This window comes from Manacus vitellinus, unplaced genomic scaffold (assembly GCF_001715985.3).
Source record: "Manacus vitellinus isolate BGI_N305 unplaced genomic scaffold, ASM171598v3 scaffold_100_pilon, whole genome shotgun sequence".
Lineage (NCBI taxonomy): Eukaryota > Metazoa > Chordata > Aves > Passeriformes > Pipridae > Manacus > Manacus vitellinus.
Window position 1 is genome coordinate 127,232 of NW_021938794.1, and position 11,564 is coordinate 138,795.

An 11,564-nucleotide genomic window follows, 5' to 3' on the forward strand; every position below is an offset into this window, starting at 1 on the left:
CCTCTCACTCACTGAGGGATGTGTTGGGTTTCAGGACAGCACCTTCTTCCTGTCCCTCTCCTCAGCCCACGATGCCCTTTGGCTGCACACTTTGCACAGGGCACACAAGCACAGGGCACTTTTCCAGGACACACTGTCAGTCCTGAGAACAGCCCTGAGCTGTGGCAGCGCTGCCAAGCAGGGCAGGCTGAGGGCAATGGCCTTTGGGTGCCTGGAGCTGTGGCTCTGGGCTCCAAGATGGTTTTCCTGGGAAAGGAATGGAGCTGCCCAAAGGATTGAGGCCTGGCAAGACCCTGCACTTCCACGTGCCTGGGATGCTCAGGGAGGGGACGTGCCCAGAAGGGCCCTGGGTACAAACCCAGCTCTCACACTACGCCAAGCAGCGATGCTCTTCCTGCCCTGCAGACATGGAGGCAGCTGGGACGCATCCCAGGAGGGCAAGGGAATGCCTTCAGTAGGCAAATTGCCTGGGATAGTCTCATAGACTCTCCCAATCCATGGTGAGTCAAGCCCTAATTTTGGAGTGGCCTTTTGGACTGAGGCCAAGCCAGGAGTGTGTGCTGTCTGCAGGTTTGTGTCCCATGTGGGGCAGAATTCCCCACCAGCAAGGGCAGCTCCATCCTTGCCCCAGGCAAGTGGATGCTTGGCAGCACTTCCACAGGTCAGGAGTGTCCTCAGGACTGACAGTGTGTCCTGGAAAAGTGTCCTGTGCTTGTGTGTCATCCAGGTCAGGGGGTAAAATGTGCAGCCAAAGTGCATCGTGGGGTGAGGAGAGGGAAGGAACAAGGAACTGTCCTGAGACCCAACAGACCCCTCTGACAGTGAGGACGGTGGGACACAACTCCACAGGGCTTCTTGAGGAACCATGTGGTCAGGGAGGGCAAAAATCTCCTTCCACAACCCTGCTGACAGCACTGGTGGGGAGCCCCAGAGCCTGCAATGAGAGCAGACAACTGTGCCAAAAAACCAAGAATTGTATTCCCAGAAGGAGAAGATTTCCTTGGACAAAGCCATTTGAAAGCAGCAACATAACCTGCCAGCCTATAGAGGCAAAGTGCAGTGAGTGCTGGCCTGAGCAGGGAGGCAGGCAGGGAGGGAGAGGGCTGCAGCATGTCCTCCTTAGGAGAAGACTGTGGGGACTCAGGAGAGGATTGCATTGGGGGGAAGACATGATCCCTCTGAGGGGTTTCAAAAAACCTCACCATATTTCCCCACAGCCTCGTCCTCTGCCTGCACAGACCCCTCCAGCACGTGGGGGCACATCTTCTGCCTGTGCTGACATGATCCTGCTCAGGAAATCCTCAGGCCTTTCATGCCAATACTTCAAAAGATCCTCTGTGGATCCTCATGGTCATGTCAGAAATGAGGAAATGAGATGGCAGCGTTGACAGAAACCAAAACACCACCTGTGGCATAAGGTTGGGTATTTTTGGAGGTGAGTCTATTGGAAAATTGCTGCCCTTGTGCAGTGACTGTGGGCCTGGGGCAGTGCAGGAGCTGTATAAAAGTGAGCTTTTCTCCTCACTCTCTCATCCACTCCTTTACCTCAAATTCATTTGGAAGAAGGTGAGGTTTGACCCTTTCTTATCCTCCTCCTTGTCCTCCTTCTCCTCCTTCTTCTTCCTTCCCTTTATCTTCCCCCTGGTCCTTCTCTGGGGTTTTCTGTCACGTACTTGCCTCCTTGTTCTCTGCTGCCTTGAGGCTGCTTACCCCGGGAGAGAGAAGGTGCACATGGAGAAGGGCTGGACTGAGGTGTCTCCTGAGCTATGGGTTAGTGGGGTCCTCCTTGGCCTTGGTCACTCTTGGTGGGGCTCATTGGGGTTGAGAGAAAGGATGTCCTTCATGGTATGGTGAGAGGCTGCCCTTCAAACACACCTCATGCCTTGATTTTTCTTGCCCTCTGTCCCAGGTGCAGCTCCAGCCCCAGACATGTCCTGCTACACCCCGTGCCTGCCCTGCCAGCCCTGCGGCCCGACCCCGCTGGCCAACAGCTGCAATGAGCCCTGTGTCAGGCAGTGCCAGGACTCCACTGTGGTCATCCAGCCCTCCCCCGTGGTGGTGACCCTGCCCGGGCCCATCCTCAGCTCCTTCCCACAGAACACCGCCGTGGGATCCTCCACCTCCGCTGCCGTTGGCAGCATCCTCAGCTCTCAGGGAGTGCCCATCAACTCCGGGGGCTTTGGCCTCTCTGGCCTGGGCAGTGGCCTCTGTGGCAGGACCTGCTTCCCCTGCTAAAGCTGCTCCCTGCTCTGGGCTCTCCCCTTGGATCCACCTCTCTTCCCTCCCTTGACTCATTAAATTCTGATGCATCCCAGCCCACGCCTCCGTGTCATCCTTTCCCCTGCAGCTGCTCTCCAGTATGATTTCCAGGTGGAGAGATGTTGCTCAGGGGTTGTTTTGAGAGGCAGTTTTAGAGAAAGGTGTTTCACTGACTTTTAAGACAAGAGTGTCTGAATGTACTCCATCAGGCTGTTGCTGCTTTCCAACCTTCTCAACCTGCTCAAGCCTGGATAGAAGGAACCAATCCTCTTCACTGGCTGCAGCTGCTCCAAGGACGATTTTATCTCTCTGACCAAAGCATTCTCCTTTCCACACTCAGCAGTCCCGGTGCCTGAGTCACGTGCTCAGCCTCCTTATCATCCCAAACCCCCTGCACTGAACTTCCCCCCTTGCTCAGGGTTGTTCTTGCATTCCAGCCTGTCCTCAACACGGCTGATGCCACCAGGCGAGTGCTGAGCAGAGCAGCATCGTGGCTCCCCTGGGTCTCCTGCTCACACAGCCCAGGGGGTTGAGGACAGTCCTCGGGGTCTGGGCACAGTTGGGGCAGTGGCTCCTGTTCTCATGGGGTCACTACAGGAGCCCCTTTCTCTGGCCCTGTGTCCTGGTCTCAGCTGAGTGGAGTTAATTTGTTCTCAGTATCTGTTCTAGTGCTGTGTTTTGGATTCAGAAGGAGAACGGTGTTGACAACACACTGATGGTTTGGGTTTCTGATAAGTCCTGTTTATCCTAAGTCTTTTTTTTTTTTGCCTCCTACTCTGCCAGTGATGAGGTTGACAAAAGAAACTGAGAGGGAGCAGAGCTGGGACAGGTGATCCAATCTCACCAAAGGAATATTCCACAAATAGAACATCAGACCCAGTCTGTATACTTGGGGGAGTTATCAGGAAGGGGGATCTGGCATCAGTCAGAGGGTGGTGAGCAATTGTATTGTGCATCACTCGGTTTTCCCCTATTATGATCATTATTATGAACATTTACCATTGTTGCTGTATTTTTATTTTATTTTCAATTATTAAACTGTTCTTGTCTCAGCCTACAAGATTGTCCTCATTCACCTGAGCTTTGGGGAGAGAGGAAGGTATCACAACCCCCTGTTTGGGGCTGTGCATGCCAGGGGCCGAGGCAGTGTGGGTGGGGACGTGGCTGGTTGGTACCAAGCCAGCTTGTGATCAGGACTCGGGATGAAGATGTTCCGGCCTGCCCTGCTATGTCCTGCAGACATCCCCCTCCCTCAGCTCCCAGTCTCTGCAGCCTGTGCTGCTGTCACTGCACTGCTTTGGAGAGCTCCTGGGCAGCCCTTGGAGACACTCAGCCCACACCCACTGCCTCTCTTCCTGCTTTAAATCTCTCCCTGCCTCCATCTCTCCATCAGCTTTCCCAGGAAGCCCTGGGCACAGACAGGGAAGGAGGAGGGCAAGGAGGACAAGCACTGCCCGTGGGCCTGTGTGGTGTCATGAGCAGCACCAAGCACAGAGCAGCTCTTCTCATGATCCACTGACCCAGAGGGATGGGGGAGAACTGGAGAGAGTGGGATATCCTGGGGTCAACATCAGGACAATCTGTGAAGGGATGGGGAAAAAGAGAGAAACCCAAGTGGTTCAAAGGTAATCCCCCTGTACCTGGCACCAGCAGCCCAGTGCCCAGGCAGTGTCCAAGAATGGCTCCATTGGGAAAATGCCCAGAGCTTTATTGCTGAGCGTGGTGTGATATGTGCCAAGGGCAGTGGTGGAGTCACCGTCCCTGGGGGAACTTAAAAGGTGTGTAAATGGGACACCTGGGGGTAGGGTCTAGTGTTGAGCTTGGCAGTGCTGGGTTAATGGTTGGACTCCTTGATCTCAAAGGTCTTTTCGTGTCTCGATGATTTTATGACTCCGAATGACATGGAATAGCCCTTTGGTCAGCTGAGGTCATCTGTCCTGGCTGTGTCACCTCCATCTGCTTGTCCACCCCTGGACTGCACTGCAGGGGATGCAGAGTGAGAAAGAGAGATGCAGCAATAGCTCAAGCTTTGGTGTGTTCTCTGCACTGGTTTAGCCACACATGTGAAACACAGAACAACATTGGCTGCTCTGAAGACGGTGACCCCCATCCCGGCCAGCACCAGTACAGACTGGTGTTCCATTCCCTCTCCTCTTGTCCTCTGAGGCTTTTTTTGGTTTGAGCCTCCTGTTCCAGAATGATGGCACCCAGGGCAAAATAAATTGCTGTATCTTCTTTCCTTTCCCTTCCTCTCCCCTCCTATCCAGTTCTCAGGGGCTTTGAGGGCTTCTGCCCTCCCAGAGCCTTCCACAGCCCAGGCTTCTCAACCAGCTCGTGCAGCGGCCACGCGTCCCTTGCACAGAACGAGCAGCGAGGCCCAGAGGACTGGGCTGGGCAAGGCTGGATCTGACAGCCAGGGGCTCAGCTGGAGTCAGGGGTTCCTTCCACACCTGCAAGTGACGGTGCCCTAGGGGCACAGTCACCGGCTCAAGGTCCAAGTGGAAACCAGTGCTGACTGGTGTCCTTCAGGGGTCAATACTGGGACCATATTTGTTAATATGTTCATCGATGACATGGGCAGTGGACTGGGTGGACCCTCAACAAGGCTGTGCATGACCCAAGCTGAAGGCTGCACTGCTGCACTTGAGGAAAGTGTTTCAATCTAAGGGATCTTGGCTGACTTGAGGAATGGTCCCGTGTGGGACTCAGGAACTTCAACAAGGCCAGGACTGGAAGGTGAATGGTTTAGAGCAACACTGCAGAGAAGGAACCAGAGAAAATGGAGGTTGAAGTATTTGACATGAGCCAGCAATGTGCACTTTCAGGCCAGAAATTCAGTCATGTCCTGGGCTGCACCAACACAAACATGGCCAGCAGGTCAAGGCAGGGGACTCTCTGTTTCTGGTCTGCTCTTGCTAGACCTCCCCTGGAGCCTTTAGTCCAGTCTGGGGTCCCCATATCAAAACAGACACGGACCTGTTAGAGCAGCTCCAGAGAAGGGCTGCAAAAACGATCGCATGGATACATCACACCTATGGAGAAAGGCTGAGGGAGTCCAAGTTTTTCAGGCAGAAGAAGAGCTGGGTCTGTGGAGATCTTATTGCAGCCTTTGAATATGTAAAGGGCTTGTATAAGGAAGTCGGAGAAAGATATTTTTCCGAGGCCTGTAGCGATTGGATAAGGAGCAACAGTTTTTAATTGAAATAGAGTAGATGTAGATGGGATAAGAGGATGAAATTGATGAGGATGAGTGTGGTGGGATACTGGAAAAGGAGGTGGCCCATCATGGGAAGTGTTCAGGGTGAGTTTTGGTGGAACTCAGAGTAACTGATGTATTGACAGAAAAATGTCAGGAAGGGTCCTCCTGGTGTCTGATGGGAAGCTGGTTCTTGTGTCAGGTCAGTAAGATATTCACTGATGAGAACTTGTGTCACAGAGTGGAGCTTAGGGAGAAAAAGGAAAAGATATGTAAAGTACGTGTATGTTAGTCACTGAAGTGTGTAAGGTAATTGTGTCCTGAGGCAAAGAGGCAGAAATTCAGACACCAGAGGGTCACTCCACACAGGACGGAGCTCACTCGGGGCCAGCCTGACAAATGGTGCAAAACCATCCCCAAGAAGCCCCTCCCAGAAACCCCCTGGGGCAACATCTGTGCCTTGGGAGAGTGTGTGCAGGGGAAAGGATGACACGGAGGCGTGGGCTGGGATGCATCAGAATTTAATGAGTCAAGGGAGGGAAGAGAGGTGGATCCAAGGGGAGAGCCCAGAGCAGGGAGCAGCTTTAGCAGGGGAAGCAGGTCCTGCCACAGAGGCCACTGCCCAGGCCAGAGAGGCCAAAGCCCCCGGAGTTGATGGGCACTCCCTGAGAGCTGAGGATGCTGCCAACGGCAGCGGAGGTGGAGGATCCCACGGCGGTGTTCTGTGGGAAGGAGCTGAGGATGGGCCCGGGCAGGGTCACCACCACGGGGGAGGGCTGGATGACCACAGTGGAGTCCTGGCACTGCCTGACACAGGGCTCATTGCAGCTGTTGGCCAGCGGGGTCGGGCCGCAGGGCTGGCAGGGCCGGCACGGGGTGTAGCAGGACATGTCTGGGGCTGGAGCTGCACCTGGGACAGAGGGCAAGAAAAATCAAGGCATGAGGTGTGTTTGAAGAGCAGCCTGTCATCACACCATGCAGATGCCTTGTCAAGACAAGATGTAAATAAGTGCATGAAGTGGTGGACTGATGTCCACAGGCTTCTCCTTCTGTTTAGCTAAAAAGTTCCCTGCCAATAGCAACCAGGCCCAGGGATTTTCCACTTATTCCATCACTCACTTCAGTCAAGCCCCAGCCTCTTGCCATGAAGACTCCGCCCCCATCCCTCTCCCATCATAAACCACCCCATAACCCAGCACAGTACAAAGGGACAGGTATGTGCTGAAAAAACCTGTGAAGGAAGAAGACAAGGAAGGAGAGAAGTCTTCAACCTCACCTTGTTTCCAATGAGATGGAGGCAAGTGGACTGATGTGAGTGGGGAGAAAAGCCTACTTTTATACTTCTCCTGCACTGCCCCAGGCTCACAGTCACTCCACAAGGGCAGAAATTTTCCAGCAGACTCATCTCCAAAGCAAAATATCCCACCCAATGGCACAGGTTGTGCTTTTGTTTCTGTAAATGCTGCCATTTCATTTCCTCATTTCTGACATTCCTTCTCTGAGCTGCAGGATCCTTTCATGTGCTACAATGAGAAGCCAAAGGATAGCCCAGGCAGAATCCTGTCAGTGGGGCAGAAGTGCTGGAGGGTTCTGTGGGGGCAGGAAATGTTGGCCTGGGGCATTGAAGTGCAGCTGTTTGCTGCTGCCTTTGTAGGAAGTGCCCCAGCTCTGCCCCATGCAGCACATGTCACCACAGTCCAAAAAGCTCCTTGTCCTTTAGGGATGTGTCACTTGCTTCTCTCTCTTCTATCTTTCTCCACTCTCCTCCAGGATCACAAGCTGTAGCATCTCCAGGCAGCCAGGTTGTGCCAATGGTTTCAGGTCTCTTTCTCTTGGTGCCTTTTGCTCTGGGGAGGAGGTTTTCCAGGTTATCTGGGTGTCCAACAGCATCCTGGGTGGCCTTGGGACGGGGTTTGCCATCAGCCTGTGGAATGGGATCCCTCTTCTCTGCTCCACGGTGCTCAGGAAACAGCTGCCACCAAGAGCAGCTGCCCGGTGTGAGAGAGGCACGGACATACTGGTACCAGTCCAGCAAAGGGCCTCAGAGCCCAGGGAGTGACTGGAGCCCCTGGGACAGGAGGGGCTGCCTGAGGTGGGCTTGTCCCCCTGGAGGAGAGAGGGCATCCTGGCACACTTCCCAGGAATGGGAAAAAGAGCTCTGGAGGGAGTCCAGAACTCAGAGTCAGACTCTCCTGAGTCCTATCCAGTGAAGGGACAAGAGGCAACAGGTACATTTGGAAATATGGGAAGTTCCAGGGAAACATAAGAAACGACATTGTTAGTGTGATGTTGGTAAAGAAGTTGTCTGTGGCTGACATGGACAGCTGTGGATTCTTCATCCTTGAAGGGATTCAGAGCTTGACAGGGCTTGGCCCTGAGCATCCTCCAAAGGCTGATCATGCTTTCATCAGGGGCAGTTGGAGCAGATGACGTCCAGAGGTCCCTTCCAATCTCAAGGATCCTGTGATTCTGTCGTGGGAAATGATGGGTTCTGCACAGTTGCTCCTAAAAGGGAAGAACTGGTTGGAAACATTGGAATTCAAAGGAGGGCAACCTTGGTTCTCACACCTCAGAGACACTGGAGTCAAGACCTGATGGCAGGAAGGAAAGCCAGTAGCACAGGACAGGTCCTGGATTCAGACACAGCAGATTCAGCTTAAGCAGCTGTTAGGGATGATTTCATGGACACGCCTTTTGGGCAGCACATGGTTCAAGAGCAAAAAGGGTCCAGCCCAATACTCAAAAACAAGGAGATGTCTGAGCAGACTGGCTTTGACCAAGTGGGGTTATGAAGACAGATCACCAACATCTAAACGCAGTGTCCTGGAGCTGAAGGGAGGGATGATCTTCAAAGGAGGAATTTAGAAATATTTCATAAGGCATTTTGGAGTGCTGTTACAAAAATCAAAGCTCAGCATGCCTTGAGTCTTGAGAGACACATCCAGAGGAATAGACAACAAACATCATCCTACAAGAGCAGTTAAAGACTACCAAGGAAAACGTGGTTTTCCTGACAGGGGCAGCTGATTTCCTGAAGAGTGTCCAGAGAAAAGGTTGGGGGAGTCAATGCCTTCTCTCTCTCAGTCATCACCTAGGAGTTCTCCCAGGCTGCTGTGCCCTCTCATCTAGTTGAAGGAAGTAGTGGGAAACCTCCAGCAGTGGATGGGCTTCAAGTCAAGGATTGCCTGAGAAAAGCCAATCCATACAAGCAGAGGGTGGAAGGGAATGGATACACCTGCCTTATCTACTTGGGCTGAGACTTGTCTCAGGCTGTGGTGAGGAGCTCTCCTGAATGTTTTGTGGAGTTAAAGAAAGGGTTGCAGAAAACCTCTCCCCACCACCTTGAACATACCCTTGGGTCTCACATGACATGACTTCTCTTGGAATTAGTGCTTCATCATGGTCCCTTTCCCCTGACCCAAAGACTGGCTCAGCCTGGAGCACAAATTGGTACCATTCAGGAAGCAGAAACTTGCCCAACTCGCAAGTAAATGTGGCCTGGCAGGACCCTGCAGCTCCACGTGCCTGGGGATGCTCAGGGAGGGGACGTGCCCAGAAGGGCCCTGGGTACAAACCCAGCTCTCACACTACGCCAAGCAGTGATGCTCTTCCTGCCCTGCAGACATGGAGGCAGCTGGGACTCACCCCAGGAGAGCAAGGGAATGCCTTCAGTAGGCAAATTGCCTGGGATGGACTCTCCCAACCCATGGCGAGTCACACTCTAATTTTGGATTCACCATGTGTCATCTTTTTGGTGTGCTGTGTGCAGGCCCATGTCCCACACAGAGCTGAATTCCCCTCCAGCAAGGGCAGCTCCATCCATGCCTCAGAAAAACCATCTTCAGTCACTGGGCTGATCCTCATTCACAGCTCTGGGCAGCTTGAACAGACACCACCCTCAGCACGGACTCATTGCCATCACTCCACAGCTCAGGGGGCTTTCAGGACAGTAGGTTTGTTCTGGAAAAGATTCTCCTGCTAGTGTGGGACCAAATTGTGGGGTCACAGTGTACGGTGATCTGAGGAAAATGGGAAGAACGAGATGCTTCACTGAGCCCCAACACACCCCTAGGGCAGTGAGAAAGGACCCAGCTCTACAGGGCGAGTTGAGGAATCACAGGGTTCAGGAGAGCAAGTTATCCTTCCCCATGCCACTCATGACACTCGTTGGGAACCCTACAAGGTTGCCAGGAGAGGGGACAACCTTGCCAAACAAACTGCCATGGGCAGGAGTGGACTGAATTGGTGGGAGGGTATGTTCAGAAGCCTCCAAAGAGGGTAGAAAACAACCACAACATATTGGTGTCAACATTCTCCACAGACCCTTCCAGCACATGGAACACATCTTCTGCCTGNGCAAAGGGCCTCAGAGCCCAGGGAGTGACTGGAGCCCCTGGGACAGGAGGGGCTGCCTGAGGTGGGCTTGTCCCCCTGGAGGAGAGAGGGCATCCGGGCACACTTCCCAGGAATGGGAAAAAGAGCTGCTGGGAGGGAGTCCAGAACTCAGAGCCAGACTCTCCTGAGTCCTATGCAGTGGAGATGGGAATCTGGTAAATGGGATGCTAAGGAGGTATCCGTGAAGCAGAAAAAAGGTCGAAAAACCGGCAGCACCTTTGGCACTTCAAGAGGTCAAAGTTCATGAAAGGTCCAGGCAAAATAAAGGAAAACGAGAGGAGACGCTGATGGAGGGGAGGGAATGGACACAGAGGCCTCATCTTTCTGGTCAAAGAGACCAGGCTGTGGAGGGGAGCTCTCCTGGATGCTCAGGAGATGAAAGAAGGGGTTTTTCAAAGCACCTGCCCACTGGCTGGGACTCATCCCTGGCTCTCAATCTCTGTGTCTTCTGCTGGGCATTGGCCCTTTCCCACAACCCAGAAGCTTCCTCAGCCTAGAGAACAACCCAACCCAGCACCACTGGACAGGCAGGAAAACCTTCTTCATGTCCCCAACACGTGAGAGCTGCAGGGAAACTGCAGTTCCACGTGCCTGGGGATGCTCAGGGAGGGGACGTGCCCAGAAGGGCCCTGGGTACAAACCCAGCTCTCACACTACGCCAAGCAGTGATGCTCTTCCTGCCCTGCAGACATGGAGGCAGCGGGGACGCATCCCAGGAGGGCAAAGGAATGCCTTCAGTAGGCAAATTGCCTGGGATGGACTCTCCCTACCCCTGGCGAGTCACGCTTTGATTTCGGGGTTGGCCTTGTGTCAGCCTTTTGGTGTTGGCCAAGCCAGGAGTGTGTGCTGTCTGCAGGCTTGAGTCCCATGGGGGGGCAAATTCCCCCCCAGCAAGGGCAGCTCCATGAGAACATCGGTGCTTGGCAGCACTTCCAAAGGTCAGGAGTGTCTCAGGACTGACTATGTGTATTGGAAAAGTGTCCTGTGCTTGTGTGTCATCCAGGTCAGGGTGCAAAGCCTTCAACTAAAGTGCATTGTGGGGTGAGGAGAGAGGAAGGAAGAAGGCACTGTCCTTAGATCCAAGGTAGTGTGGAGGTACCCAACAGCACAGGGTTCTACTTGAGACTTGATTCCTGCCCATAATCATTGAATTATTGAATCAGAGACAAAATATGACTGGAAAAGACTCTTAAGATCATTAAGTCCAACCATTGCTCATGTTCCTGCAACAAAAATCCTTGAGTTTCTTGTACCACTACATAAAAGGAATCTCCATCACCCGGTGGAAATGTCAGAAATGAGGAAATTAAATGGAAACATTGACAGAAGCCAAAACACAGCCTGCAGCATTAGGTGGGATAGTTTGCTTTGGAGGTGAGTCTGTTGGAAAATTAATGCCCTGTGCAGTGACTGTGGGCCTGGGGCAGTGCAGGAGAAGTATAAAAGCAGGCCCTTGTCCTCACTCTCTCATCCACTCCTCTCAACTCCATCTCCTTGGCAGTAAGGTGTGTTTGGAGAGCTTTCTCCTCCTTGTGCTGCATTTCAAAGCACATACATTATCTCTGGCTGGGTACTGGGACTTCTTACCGTGGGTGAGGGAAGGAGGCAGAAGATGTGGCATAGGGAGAGACTGGGGCTTGTCTGAGGTGTCTCTTGAGCTACTGGTTAGGTGGGGATCTCCATGGACTTCATCATGACTTGAGGAGTCTTCTGG

At 53.1% G+C, this 11,564-nt stretch overlaps 2 protein-coding genes across 2 annotated transcripts; one reads left to right on the top strand and one right to left on the bottom strand.

The window, feature by feature from the left end:
- The first annotated feature begins 1,558 nt into the window (after positions 1-1,558).
- LOC108642691 (feather keratin 1-like) lies at positions 1,559-2,298 on the top strand. The gene has a single exon (XM_018087130.3). The coding sequence runs from the start codon at positions 1,930-1,932 to the stop codon at positions 2,233-2,235; it is 306 nt and encodes a 101-aa protein (XP_017942619.2). The 5' UTR covers positions 1,559-1,929; the 3' UTR covers positions 2,236-2,298.
- A 3,670-nt stretch (positions 2,299-5,968) lies between these two features.
- LOC103759785 (feather keratin 1) lies at positions 5,969-6,360 on the bottom strand. The gene has a single exon (XM_008926206.4). The coding sequence runs from the start codon at positions 6,343-6,345 to the stop codon at positions 6,040-6,042; it is 306 nt and encodes a 101-aa protein (XP_008924454.1). The 5' UTR covers positions 6,346-6,360; the 3' UTR covers positions 5,969-6,039.
- Between the last annotated feature and the right edge of the window lie 5,204 nt (positions 6,361-11,564).